The sequence below is a fragment of the Ochotona curzoniae genome, unplaced genomic scaffold (assembly GCF_017591425.1).
Source record: "Ochotona curzoniae isolate NIBS_2020 unplaced genomic scaffold, NIBS_Ocur_1.0 contig_66, whole genome shotgun sequence".
NCBI classification, from domain to species: domain Eukaryota; kingdom Metazoa; phylum Chordata; class Mammalia; order Lagomorpha; family Ochotonidae; genus Ochotona; species Ochotona curzoniae.
The window spans coordinates 12,452,378-12,467,313 of record NW_024466512.1 but is presented as its reverse complement, the minus strand read 5'-3'; the positions used below and the strand labels follow the sequence as shown (position 1 = coordinate 12,467,313).

At 41.8% G+C, this 14,936-nt stretch overlaps 1 protein-coding gene across 1 annotated transcript in view; it reads left to right on the top strand.

The window, feature by feature from the left end:
* Positions 1-14,936, top strand: part of NHLRC2 (NHL repeat containing 2) — a 36,351-nt gene that overhangs the window by 9,840 nt on the left and 11,575 nt on the right. Inside the window, exons 3-5 of the mRNA XM_040992076.1 lie at positions 86-541; positions 3,041-3,162; positions 4,557-4,686. Coding sequence (XP_040848010.1) covers positions 86-541; positions 3,041-3,162; positions 4,557-4,686 — 708 coding nt within the window. The remainder of the gene's footprint in view (positions 1-85; positions 542-3,040; positions 3,163-4,556; positions 4,687-14,936) is intronic.

Genomic DNA, 14,936 nt, shown 5'->3' with positions numbered 1-14,936 from the left:
TAATGACTGAAAACCCAATGAATGATGATGCTATTCACATTTTGAAGTTTCATAAGATGGAGTGTAACCAGTTTTTCCCTTTCAGATGGTCTTCTGATAGTTGGAGTTCACTCGGCTAAGTTTCCAAATGAAAAAGTCCTGGATAACATTAAGAGTGCTGTTCTGCGCTACAATATCAACCACCCAGTGGTTAACGATGCAGACGCCAGCCTTTGGCAAGAATTAGAAGTTTCCTGCTGGCCAACGCTAGTCATCCTTGGACCCCGTGGAAACATGTTGTTTTCTTTAATTGGAGAAGGACACAAAGATAAATTATTTTTATATATTTCAATAGCTTTAAAGTATTACAAAGAGAGAGGTCAAATCAGAGATCATAAAATTGGAATAAAACTCTATAAAGATTCCTTGCCATCTTCACCATTGCTTTTTCCTGGCAAAGTAACCGTAGACCAAGTTACTAACCAACTGGTAATAGCAGACACGGGCCATCATAGAATCTTGGTCGTTTTGAAGAATGGACAGATTCAGTACAGCATCGGAGGTAAAGTTTACTTCTAATCATGCTATATAATATGTTTTACATAGTTTTAAAAAAGTAACTCAGTAAATAGTCATATTATAAAATTGAAAATTTTAAATAAAAACTGGCTATTCAACATGGTCAGTGGCTACAACAGCTGGAGCTGGGCTGCCCCAATGCCTTCTAGAAGCCAGGAACAGCTTCTGGGTCTCCCACATTGGGCCATCTACCATGACTTTCTCTGGCACATTAACAGGGAGCTGGATTAGAATTGGAGCAGTCAGGACTTGAACTGTTGCCGGTGTGAGAATCCTGTACTGCTGGTAGAATCTTAGCCTCCTGTACCACGGTGCCAGCCCCAGGAGAGGTCATTCTACTCTGTTATTTTTCTGATCTTTGATGTAAAAATGCCTCTTACTTTACTTATATTACCAGTGAAGTCTGTAAAGTGCTTTCTTACTAATCCTGCTTATCCAGAGTGGCCTGATATTTTAAAAAATATCAGTGAAAGAGAAAAGTAAGTTATGCCTGCAGTCAGTCCTAACATGCCAGCATTAGTACTAATGTAGGGGTGTTTGGATTTCCATTGTAAATAAGCTAATTGTATTCCTATGCCATGATGCTGTTTCTGGTATGCCAAGCGATTTTCCTTAGCTCTTGAATTATTATGTCTCATGTTGCGGGTTGTTTTTCTTTTTTTAAGGGTATATGTATGTCTTCTGGTGTTTATTTTGGCTGTTTGGTATTTTGATTTATAATATGTAGCTATTACAATTGTTATTCAAAGTATATAGCAGCTTGAAATGAAGTATTTAAAAGACTTAATAGATTAAATAATTTTCAAAATAATATAAATTTTCTCCTTTATTAAGAAACTAGCAACAAGCTGCATTTCCCAAATGTATTTCTAGGAATATTGTCACATGATGTATTAATAGCTTCTGCTTGAATTTTCAAGAAAGAATTCTTCGGCCAAACGTTCTGAGGAAGCACTGATTGTGGCTTGAGCCATGGTTTTGGTTGACAGTGGGGTCACAGGACCTAGATCTTTTTTTCTGCTGGTTTACTCTCCAAAAGGTCTCAGTACCCGGCATTGTGCAGGCTGAAGCCACGAACTTAGAGCTTCTGCCGGTTGTTCTTCCGTGTGGGGGCAGGGGTCCAAGTACTTGGCCGTGTCCTGCTGCTTTGCCTGGCACATTAGCTGGGAGCGGGATCGAAAGTGGAGCAGCCAGGTCTTGGAACAGGTGCCCTCATGGAGAGCCAGTGTTGCAGGCAGCTGTTTTACCAGCTGTTCCATAGTGCTGGTCCCATATTATTATTGTTGTCATTAGTAATATTAACAATCATATATGCCTGGCTCATTTTAAGCATTTTGCCTGTAATTACTTATTTTTGTTCTCAGTGCTACAGTTAGATAATATTTTATGTTCTGTTTTACAAAAGGAAAACTAGGACACAAAGAACATTCCCAAATGATCAGCTGGAGAGAGGTGGAGCTGGGCTTTACAGCAAGACTGTTGTGCTGTTGGCTCTGTATCATACTGTCTGCGTTTGCCGGCTGTTCTAAGACAGCAGAGTTCTGCAAAGCAGCTAGCAGCTGTTGACTTCAAGACTTTGAGGGGCTTGTTCCCTGATCCCTAGGAATGACTAGCTGTTTCTCTCAGCATGTATAAGCAGCATGGGATATGGCGTCTGTGGTCAAAGAGAATCTTTAAGCTGGAGCTTAGGGATTCAGGGAACACTTGAATGGCCAGCACGATCTGAGTCTGCTTGTGTTTGCAGGCATGTGTGTTTTCCTAGGAAAGGGATCAACATTTCCATTGCATTGTTGAAGAAGTGTTATCATCCAAAATTGTTGGGAAATCAGTGACTTTTTAAAACTCTTTTGAAAACTCTGTCTTTATTTGAAAGGCAGAGTTACACAGAGAGCAAGCAGAGCTTTTCCATCTGTTGGTTCACTCCTCAGACGGTTACAATGACCAGGGCAGGGCCCAGCTGAAGTCAGGAGCCAAGAGCTGCTTCTGGGTATCCCGTGTCGGTGCGTGAGCCCAAGCGCTTGGGCCGTTCCCTTTTGCTTTCCTAGACGCTTTAACGAGGAACTGGATCAAAAATTCAACAGCTGGAACACAGACTGGTACCATATGGATTCTTGTGCCCCAGGCAACAACTTAACCCACTATGCCACAATGGCACCCCCTATTTTTAACTCTTTCTAGACTAGGCAATTAAGATGCTTTTATCATTTCTTCAGATACATGATACAATATTTAAATACATTAGTAACGTTTTATCCTTTCTTCAGATACATGACACTATTTTTAAATATATTAGTAACTATTATACTTTTAAGGCCTATTAACAGTGAAACTTATTCTTGAGAGAATTCTGTCATTTGAAAGCATTTTAGGTTGTTTAAATATAATGTTTCATTAAAATCCCAGCACTACATTACAGTTTTTGTTTTGTTAAGATGACTTTTAGGCTGGAAAAAGTTTGGCTTGTAACTGACTTGTCTTTTAGGACCCAACCCTGGGAGAAAGGATGGGATATTTTCAGAGGCAACTTTTAATTCTCCACAAGGTGTAGCCATATCGAATAACATCATATATGTGGCAGATACAGAAAACCACCTCATAAGAAAGGTAATTTCTCACTTTAAAGTTTTAGTACTTTTTATCAGAAATACCGCCATTTGCTCTGCTTAATCTTTGAAGTTTAAGGGTGACAAGCATGTCAGTGCATCCTTTTTCAGAGGTCCTTCCTTTGCTTGAAGGAATACATCTGTGTTGTCAGTATGCAATAGCCACAAGGAAAAAACTTCTGAGATTTTTTTTTCAATCCCTGGCTTCAAAGCCACGTGCCTAATCACCCCAAAACCCCACATTTTGAGGCGTTCTCATGCTAGGAGTTTACAAAGTCAGTCTTCGTCCTTTTTCAGTTAAATGTTTTGAAATCTCTGCCTCCTTTCAACTCTTATGCGTTGGCTAGAAATGCTTATTTGTTACTCCTAAAATTTGTTTTATCTTCATATAAAAGTAATATGTATTATTGTGTTTTTTAAAAAGAGTTATTATTTTGATTGGAATGTCAGGTTTATGGAGAGAAGGAGAGTTAGAGAAAGATCTTACATCCACTGGTTCACTGCCCAAGTAACCGCAACGGCCGGAGCTGAGCTGATCCAAAGTCAGGAGTGCAGTGCTTCTTTTGAGTCTCCCATGCAGGTGCAGGATCCCAAGGCTTTGGGCTGTTCTCTATCAGTTTCCCAGGCCACAGGCAGGAGCAGGAAGGGAAGTGGAGCAGTGAGACATGAACCAGAAGCCACATGGGATCCTAGTGCATGCAAGGCGAGGATTTAGTCATTAGGCTGCCATGCCCAACCCATATTCTGTTTTTTTTAAAAGCAGTCAGTTACTAAATAGAAGTTAAAAAGTCCCCTGACCATCAGTTGCAATTCTACAAAGGTAACCAACTACTATTAAAGTTTCTGTTTTTCTGAAACTTAACTCATACACAAATTTATGTTTAAAAATTATTTTTAGATAATTTGTTTTAGGATTTGTTTGAGAGTGAGAAGGCAGAAAAAGAAAAGGTATTTTCCATCTGCTGGTTCACCCGTTATAAATAGCTATAAAATCTTAAGGTTGATCCAGGTTATACTTAGGACCCTGGAATTCCATCTTGGTCTCCCATTTGGGTGACAAAGGTCCAAAGGCCATCTTCCTTTTCTTTCTGGGCACATTGGCAAGAAACTGGAAACAGAATAGCTTGGTACAAACTCAGGGCCCTGATATGTGATGTTGGCCCTGGAGGCTGCAGCTTAACTTGTAATATTATAACTCCAGCCCTCAGATAGAATTTATTTCTTTAAGCAAATAGGACAATATCATACATAGTGTTTTGTTTTGTCACCCTGTAGTTAGCCATTTTAAAGCACTGTGTTATAGATCCTTTATATGTTCTATTGGAAGTCCTCACATACTAAAAAGAAAAAGCAAAGTAACATGCATTGCATAAAAGTTCCTTTACATTCCCATAGATTGACCTAGAAGCTGAGAAGGTGAGCACTGTAGCTGGCATTGGAATTCAAGGAACAGATAGAGAAGGGGGCGCAAAAGGGGAGCAGCAGCCTATTAGCTCCCCCTGGGATGTAACATTTGGAACGTCAGGTGAGTACACTTTTCTATTGAATGTAAATAAACTGTGCTTCATAAATGCAGAAAGTTTAAATGTTCATGTCATATTCACTTGGAGTCATTCTAGTGTTTTATATTTTGGCATCTGTGGCTTGGGATTTAGATGTGTAAGAACAAAGACATTAGTAATATACATAAGATGCACCGTATTCCTGTATTCAACGCCATGTGACATGCAAACGTGAGACAGTATTCAGAGCACTCAAATTTCGTCCTAGCTGGAACTTACAATTAATGCAGCTTTGAAAATTCTTAAATTGAAAGAGTAACAGTTTCAAAATTTCAGAAGATTTTTCATGAACTTTAATTCTCTAGTTTGAAAAAATATAAGCCAGACCCTCCACCGAGCATCTAGGCTTATGGGCAGATCAAAGCAGACATAGGATGGGAAGTGATATCTTAGCCCTGACCCAAGGAAGCCAACACCATGTTAGAACAATTGAGACTGCTTCAGTAACAGCCTCGGGATGAGAGCAGGGGCCGCCTCTGACCCCTGGCACTGATGGGGACTGGCAACAGGGAATGGTGTAGCAGCTGCCTTGCCCTGCAGCACTGGGGTGAGTTGGGGGTCTTTTTTCTTCACCCATCTCCCTGCAACCCATTTTTTTCCCATCCAGAGACCCGCATGCGGCTGCAGTCTTCTCACCTATGTAAGAAACATTTAAAAATGCCTTTACATTAAAAAAAAAAAAAGAAAACCCAATGCAGCAGCTGTTTTGGTGTTTGTACATTATGGAGCAAGTAAAAATTTTTCCAGCCTAGTGGATTATGCTTATAATGATAATGAAACTTAAAATATATCAAGAAAATAAATATTCATTTAGCCAGTATTCTGATATGGGGGGGGAAAAAGCATTTCAATTATTTGAGCAACTGCTAATAGATTTTTCCTGATGCGTGGTAAGATTTTCATTGCAAAGAAATCTGAGGGCTGAAATCCATTTGGCTTTTATGAAGCATTTTCTTTAAAAGATTAATTTGAAAGGCAAAGCGAGTGAGGGAGAGGGGGAAAGGCAGGGAGATCGTCTGTTCTTTGATTTCTTTCCCAGTAAGAAAAGGTTGGGCGAGGCCCAAGTTAGGAGCCTGGAACTCTGGGTTTCTCACTGGGGTAGTGGAGACTCAGGCACTTGAGCCACATGTGCTGCCTCCCGGGCGTATCAGCAGGAAGCCGAATCAGAAGTGATGTTGTAGCTTGGACTTAACCATCACTCAGATACCAAGTGTGTCTCAAGTGGTGGGACCTAACCTGCTGTGCAAGGCTTGATCCAGCGCGAAACTCTCTTTCTTTCCCATTGTCTTTTCTGCATGTTTTGTATCTACCTTTATTGAGCCTTTCCAAAGTATGGCCCAAGAGGCCTAATTGGTACTTAAATTTAAATTATATAATAGTATATATATAACATAATTACATATTATCATTATTAATATATACAATGTTATATAATATGTTATATATTATAGTTTAATATCAATTACATTTAGATTTAAATTATATAATGGTCCAAGAGGTAACGGGGCTGGTGCTGTAGGCTGGTAAGCTAAGCCTCCACCTGCTGCACTGGCATCCCACATGGGTGCCGGCTTGTGTCCTGGCTACTCCCATTTCCTGTTCAGCTCCCTGCTTCTGGCATGGGGGAATAGTGGATGATTGCATAGGTCCTTGGGCTTCTGTGCCCAAATGGGAGGCTTGGAGAAACCTGGGACTCCTGGCTTTGGATCAGCTCAGCTCCAACTGTTGTGACTGTGGGGGTGAACCAGCTGAGGGAGGATCTCTGCCTCTCCTTTTTATCTCTGTCTTTCAAATACAAATAGAATAAAAGCTAAAAAAAATAGAGTAAGAATTAAGGACAATTTGAAGGAAACTTAGCAAATTGTCTTTCTTTTAAACAGTTAAATATTTTAGTATTTTAAATTTTCCATGGAATATTTCTGAAATTCTACTGTAGTTATGAATGGAAAAGAGGGTTGGATCAACAGGAGGTACTGTGATACTTTTGTGCTTATTTTTACAATAATGGGCCACTCTGCAGCGTAAATAGGCCATAGCCGCACCTTGCAGCATGGATACATATCTGTCTTTTTAAGAAACTAATTTGTATTTGTAAGGCAGAGAGACAGAAATCTCTCTGCTAGTTTACCCCCACAACAGCTGGGGCTGGGCTTGGGCCAGGCTGGCTCCAGAGCCAGGAACTCGTCTGACCTTTACACACAGGCAGCAAGGGATCAGAGTACTTAAGCTCTCACCTGCTGTCTACCGGGATGCTCAGGAGAAGGCAGCAGGGGGCTTGGCATGGTAGCCTAGAGGCTGACTCCTCGCCTTACACTCCCGGAATCCCATATGAGCAGCAGTTCGTTTCCCCGCTGCTCCACTTCCCATCCAGCTCCTGGCTTGTGGCCTGGGAAAGCAGTTGAGGAGGATGACCCAAAGCCTTGGGACCCTGAGTCCACGTGAGAGATCCGGAAGGGTCTGCTGGCTGCAGATTGGTTCAGCCCTGACCCTTGCAACCAGTTAGAGAATCAGCAGATGGAAAATCTTTCTCTGTTTATCTCCTTCTCTGTGTAAACCTGTCTTTCCAATACAAACAAATATATCTTAACAAAAAAAAAGATGGGACGGGGAGGAAAGTGGAATCTACAGCAAGGCTAGAGCTCAAGCCAGCACTGTATCTCACGTGGCACCTACACTGTTCCACTCAAAGCTCATGGCCAGAGGGAGAAAGGCAGTGGAATGTGAGAAACCTGCAGTATGGTCTTTTAGAAAGTACAGCAGTGATCATGATGAAATAAGCATTGAGAGATCAACTAAACATGACAGTATTAAAAAGTAGAAGCAGAAAATGATACCTGAGTGGTTGGTCTAACTACGCCGTTACAGTAATAAAGACATAAAAATAATTGGTATAACAAGATATTTATAAAACTGAATTTCATCTTTTCTTCTGTTGTCACTCCTATGGTTAGCACTTCATCGTACATCAGAAATAATTGCTAAGTACAGTGGGTTAAGTTTTCTTCAGCACGTGTGCTTAGGTAATGTGCTTCTGTGACTTTCCCTAATGTGCTGTAAAATACCACAGTGTGCTTGGGCTTCAAAAATAATTAGGTGACAAAAAAAAGGCATTTTATTTAGTATATTTAGTGCAGTTTTTTTGGTGGGGAGAACAGTTGTATATTTACATCCAAAATTTGACGGAAGATTGTGAAAATTGTCTTGGTGTGGATGTTTTTAATTAGATTGAAAAGTGATGGATATCAAGTAAGATTTACTCTCTTCAGGCATTTGCTGGTAGTTCTGTGATCTTGACAGACTTACAGTCTTGTAGCCGTCCGTGGTGAAACTACAGAGCACGCCCATCGCCCCCAAGGCTGTCGGGATCCTGTGTGCATTCTCCAGCCCCAGCCCCACTTCCTCCGACGGAGCAGGGTACTCTAGTTGCCCTGGCTGGCTTCTGTGAACATACTGCTTGGAGATGCATTCCTCTTGTTCCCTGTGCCCGCACTGTGTTCTTACTTACTGTTACGTTGTGGTCGACATGATGTTCACTCGAGGGGCATAGATATTTGGCATATTTCTGCATCGTGGTGTTCATGAGTAGGGAAGCTACTATAAGCACGTGTCTGTAGGGGTTTTTTTCATGGTAATATCTGTGTGTTTCCCTTAAGGAGAATGCCTAGAAATGAAATTGTTTGGTCATAAAATAACAATATTTGTAATTTTCCTCAAAAAAGCTGTCAGACTTTTCCAAAGTAGCTGTTTTCTTAGACTCCCCTGTGGCCGTGGGAATCATTGCTTCTGCCTGAAGAACTTTGTGTAATGTCCCTTGTAACTCAGCTCTGCTAGCGGTAATTCATGTTAGCTTTGTTTCTGATCTGAAAAGTATTAGCCTTCAGTTTTAAAGCTGTTTTTACTTTATCTGTGTCTGGGCTTTTCCTGCTCTCCACCCTTCTGAGACTCGGATATCACTCGGTACTCTGGCTTTGAATTGTTTTCGTAGGAGATCTGCTTTGATTTTCCCCCTCATTCTTTTGCCTGTAAAGTATGTTTTTTCTCTGGTTGTCTTCAGGATTTTGTCTGATTTTCAGCCATGTGCCTGATATGTCTAGCATTTAATCTGCTTGGAGTTCTTGACTCCATGGTTTGATATCCTGCATTCTTTTTTTTTTTTAAGATTTAATATTTTTCTTTATTGAAAAGTCAGATTTACAGGGAGAAGGAGAGACAGATAGGAAGATCTTCTGTCCAAGTAGCCATAACGGCCAGAGCTGACCTGGTGCAAAGCCAGGAGCCAGGAGTTTCCTCTGGGTCTCTCTCACGGATGCAGGGTCCCAAGGCTTTGTGCTGTCCTCGACTGCTTTCCCAGGCCACAAGAGTTCAAGAAATCTTCACTTATTATCTCTTCAAATTTTTTCCTGCCACCTTCTCTCTTCTGTTTCTGAGACATTGGTTAGCACGTGCTACATTATTTAACGTAATCACCACCAACTTTTACATACTGTGTTATTTTTATTTCACTCTGCTCTCTCTTTCCACCTTACCCCCATCAATTTGCTAATTTCTATTGGTTTATCTTCAGGGTGACTCTTTCTTTCCTTATCTGTGTCTGATCAGCTGATGGGCCTGGTGAAGGCATTCATCTCCAGTCTAGGGGCTTTTTTCCTAGAAGATGAACAGGTTTCTTCTGCAGCTCCCCTCTGTGCTCTGGTCTTGTAATCTGGTGAGCGTGCTTGTGCTCCGACATGCCCTGCAGAATGGGCTACTGCTCTTGCTACTGAATTCCAGCCTTACCTTGAGGAGGGTTTTGGTCCAGCCTTGGTTTTGGAAGGCACCGAGTGAGGTGGGAAGCTTTTTCATTGATCAACAGCTGAACTTTGGCTTTTCTGACTGCTTTGGGTCGTGTCCAGCCTCTCCCAGCAGAGGGAGACCTCTGCTTGGTGTCAGGCCTGGGTTCCCTCCCTCCCCTGGGGGCAGAGTTTTTCTTTTGCTATAGTTGGTCCTTTCTTATGCCTTTCTGCCTCTCCCAATGACTTAAGGCTTTGGCCCATAAAAGGTTTAGAGATTGGAAGCAAGTTTGTTTACCTTAAAGGACATTTTTGCCAATACCATTAAGAGTTTTCTGGGTTTGTAGTTGCTTAAAATAGTAAAATATTTTAAAGCAGAATTTCAAGTAATATTCACTTTTCATTTGTGGATCTTGTTCCTCTTTTTTGAAACTAACTCCTGGTTGGTGGACATTGTGAATGCTAAGCCAACGTTTTTGTTCTCTGTTTACTCTTGAAACTCATTTTGTTTGCAAGAACACATGTGCAGCTCTCAGTGGACGAGCAGGCAGGGTAAACCCTTCCGGGGGTTGCCGTGAGCATGCACTGTGAGACCACACTGGCAGGGCTCCTTGTCTCTGCAGCCGTGGGACACTGCACAGGTCTCTGGCTTCTGCTTGTCTCCATTTCCTGGTCTAAATTAATGATGCAAACAGTAACTTCGAAAGTTAACCAACAGTGCCTGACACATAGAAAATACTATTTAAGTGTTTGCAGTTATCATTTTTGTTGTAAAATAGAATTTTTTCATAAAGGTCACGAAGGAGGGGTGTTGTGATATAGCCAGTGAAGCCTCTGCCTGTAACTCCGACATCCCAGAAAGGTGCCAGTTTGATTCCTGGCTGCTCTACTTGCATTCCAACTCCCTGTTCTTTGGGAAAACAGTGGAGTGTGGTCTAGGTATTTGAGCCCCTGCACCCATGGGGAAGACCCAGAAGAAGCTCCTGCCTTTGGGCTGGCTCACCTCTGGCCATTGGACCATATGGGGAGTGAACCAGCAGAAAGACCATCTCTGTCTCCTCTGTAACTGCCTTTCAAGTAAAAGAATAAATATTTTTTAAGATGTATGGAGAGACGCCAACAATCTGAGCCAGACCAAAAGGGAAGTCAAAGGACTGGAAGATACACTTTGAGGGTGTCATCCAGCTCCTGGCACGCTCCCAGGGCTGCAGAAAGCTGGCAGCGGGGTGACCTCCGAATCCTGCAGTAGGAAGCGGTGGGCACATTTGATCAAATTCCTACTTCTGATGCCGATGGGTACTTGATGCCAGAGCCAGGTTGGTGGGTCAGAGGCCAAGGAGGAAAGAAAAGGGTCTGAGCAGAGAGCTGAACGGTGTGCTAGCTCCCTTCCTAGGTTTGTTTTTCCCGGCCAGAGCACCTGTGATTTGGAGTCAGATTTGCCTTGGAGTCTTGGAGTCTCCAGGTTTAGCAGTGTGGATTTCTGTGAACTACTTACATTCTTCAGATTTCAGTTTCTTTACATATTGAAGATGATACTAATAGTCTTACTGGCTCTTACAAGAAAGGAAGTAAGCTGTGTAAAGTGCTTGGCTCAGGGCCTTAACCAAGGGAAATGTTCTGAATGGTTATCATCCCCGCCATGCCCAGTAGGTTTACAATCCCCGGCAGCTGAATCCTGGCCTAAGATAGCTGCTACATGTTTTCTCATTCCTCAGGCTTCTAAGGGAAGTAGGTACACAGAGACCAAGGATAAACAAATACTTGTATTTTATTCCTGTGAGGCTAAGCTACGTTGACCTGCTTCAAGAACTAGATAACGGAGGCCAAATTTGGTCTTTTCAGTCAGAAATATGCCAGCCCAGCTCCTCTTTGACAAGGCAGAGGCTTAGATACATGCTTTTAAAAAGGGGAGGGGATAGGTTATTGCAGGTAAAGCCTCTGCCTTTAGGGCCGGTACTCCAAATGGGTGCCAGTTTGAGTCCTAGTTATTCCTCTTCCAGTGCAGCTCCCTGCTAATGTGTGTGCTGCTGCACCATGTGGGAGACCAGGAAGAAGCTCCTGGCTTCAGCCTGTTCCATCCCCAGCTGGCCATCATTCAGGGAGTGAACCAGCAGATGAAGTTCTCCTTCTCTGCCCTTCATTTGATTCTCTGCCTTGTAAATTAATGACAATCAAATCTTTAAAAAACAAAACAAAATAGTTCCTTAATATTAGAGATAAATTTGCTTACCTCACCAACTTTTCCTGTACTAGGATATGCATGTGCAAAAGGCTACTATTCCCAATGGGAATAGAGTGACCCATCAGGGAGGGGAGTCCTTGCAGTAATGCCTGATGGCCAAGGTCAAGGAGGTAACAGATGATCAAATCATGGACAGCCAACTGCATTGCTGATGAATGCTGTATGGTGTGTTACAGAATGGGGGGATTAAGAATGACTTGAGAAGCTGGAAGAATGGAGCCCTTTCATCTTAGCTTTCCTGATCAGCCACATCTCTTTGTTATCTGTCTGGGTCTGTCATTGACCACGGGCCGCCTTTCAATGAGGATAAGTGACAGAAAAACCTGTGGTTGTTTGCCTCAGTAGTGCTTCTCAGGGCAGAGGGCTTGTATACATCTTTTGCTGGATTGACCCTTGGGTATTGATGGTTTTTTAATGGCATGATAAATTGTGTTTTCTGTTTGCTGGTATAGAAGTAGGATTTATTCTTGTTCACCAACTATATATATATATATATAGCCTTACTGAAATCACTCATGAGTTGTAATATTTCCTCTGAAAAATTTTAAAGAATTTCTATGCATATAATCATTTCATTTCCTAATGATTAGAATTTGTTTGTGATTTTTGTGATTTCTGTCAAGTACTTGGCACACAGCAATTGCATTTCATCGAGTCATCATCATTTACATTGTTAAATTAAAATACATTTGAAAATAATATAAGGGGAAAATTTGTTCTGAACACAGGCTACTTAAAGCATTACAGATGATCCTCTACTTTGTCATCTTCACTTCAAAATATCATGAGTCAAAAATATGTTTAATACAGCAGCTGAAGATCGGTTAGTATAGCTCACCTATTGCATATCAAACCTTGGTAACACAGCACCTGTCAGAACAGAGCCAGCCCACCCTGGGAACTGAGTGGGGGCTGACGGAGGGGCTGACAGAGGGGCTGACTCGGAGCTGTGCTTGCTGCTGTCACCGAGAATCTGCAGGTGGATACCAGCGTACGTAGCTGGTCTGGGAAAGGAGACCAACCCCAAGTACGATTTCTGCTAAATGTGTATCTTACACACAACCATTAAATAAAGCATTGTAAGTCCCAACTATAAACACAGCATAAAATATGACCAAATCAAATGTCTCATTTATGTTTTCAAAGTAGTTTCTCAGTACATTTTTTAAAAATAAATATATTTTTTAAAAAGATTTATTTTTATTATTTTTTCATTGGAAAGACAGATATACAGAGAGGAGAGACAGAGAGGAAGATCTTCCATCCGATGATTCACTCCCCAAGTGAGCGCAACGACCGATGCTATGCCTGTCCGAAGCCAGGAGACTCTTTCGGGTCTCCCACGCGGGTGCAGGGTCCCAAAGCTTTGGGCCGTCCTCGACTGCTTTCCCGGGCCACAGGCAGGGAGCTGGAAGGGAAGCGGGGCTGCCAGGATAGAACCGGCGCCCATATGGGATTCCGGGCGTGCAAGGCGAGGACCTTAACCACTTGCGCCACCGCGCGGGGCCCTAAAAAGAAATATTTTAATAACTGAATTAACTTAATAAATAGAGCTTGTGTTGTAGTGTTATCTCTTAGAAAAAAATTGAGACTGATTTTTAGTGGATAGTCCTATACTAGTAAATATTGAACTCATTGAACTCCAGTTGTTCTGTAAGTTAGCTATATATATTTTTGAAAGTTTCACAATCAATTAAATGATGATTTTTTTTTGTTTGTCCGAGAGGCAGTTCATATGGACAGAGCTCCCATAGTTGAATGGTCCTCTGTCATTGGCTGGTCCTCTGTCAGTCACAGTCAGGAGCCAAGGGGTGTGGTTAAGCAAGATATTATGAGCTACCAATGTGCATTTAATATCTGCTCCTCTTGACCAGTGTCTGAGCTAGAGGGCATTTTCACCACCTTGGGGATTCTTGCATGTATAAGCCAACTACAAACTAACAAAAAGGCTAGGACCACACCTATTGTGTTTATGGAGTTAAAAAACTTATCTAGGCATTTGCAGTGCCTTGCTTTATAGTATAAGCTACATGAACTAGGTTAAAAGCAAAGGTTTTTTACATTTAAGTGCTGTGTCAGTATTGTGGGGGTCAGTTAGTAACCATAAAATTAAAAATTAAAAATTTTAGTTCACTAAGCCTAATTTTTTGAAAAACTTTGCACTAAATTGTATCATTCCTAATTGAGAACTAGGCTGGAACGGGTTTTAAACAAAGTTATAATTGAATTAGTTTCATGTCTTAAGAAGCTTCTAATATTGTGTAAGAGTCTTATTTTGGGGGTTTGGCAAGGCACCAAGCTTTCACAGATGATTCCTAGAAAATAATAGGAATTTATTAACATGACTTACGTTGGGGGGTAGGAGGGATTGCTGATATAATCAGAGAATGTGGTTATTAGTTGTATGCATATGCGTATTAAATGGTTATGTCCTGTAACCATTGAATTAATGTCTAACTAGCTTATGCGTGGTAAAATTCAAGTAAGCATTGGTCACAGCAGTTGGTTATATCCTAGAGTACATGGAACGAACATCCTGGCTCATAATCATGAGGGTGGAGAAGGCGCATCGAGGTGCTCAGCTACAATTCTAGGTCTCATTTATGGCCCACGTGGCCATGGTGGGTCCAAGCATACCCTCAAAAATAAAAATAAAAATAAAAATACCAACTACCTGACACCAGAGTTCTGTGTGACTATGGGCTAACACATGGGCAACAAGGGTCCAACTGCTTGAACTGTTAATAACCTGTACTTGCCAGGCTCTGCCTGCATTGGCCCGAAACTGACGTCCGATGTGGAGACAGGAATGAAACCCAGGCACGCTGATGTGAAATACATTGAGCCAGGCACCCCAAACAATTATGTGTCAGCGTTTTCAAAAAGTTTAATTTTATTTGAAAGGAAGGCAGAGAGAAATTGCCCATCTGCTGATTTACTCCTCAAATGTCCACGATAGCTGGGAGTGGGCCTTGTCAGTGCCAGGAACATGGAACACTCACGTGGTCTCCCACTGGGTGGCCAGGGCTGGAACGCCTGGACCTTGTTCCATTGCATCCCCAGGAGCATTAGCAGGAAGCTGGGTTGGAAATGGAGCAGTGAGCAGAACAGGCATCTGATATGGAATGCCAATGAAGCAAGTGGCAGTAACCCAAATGGCAATCCTGGTCCTGCAACATGGATTTTTAAATAACTTTTGGTT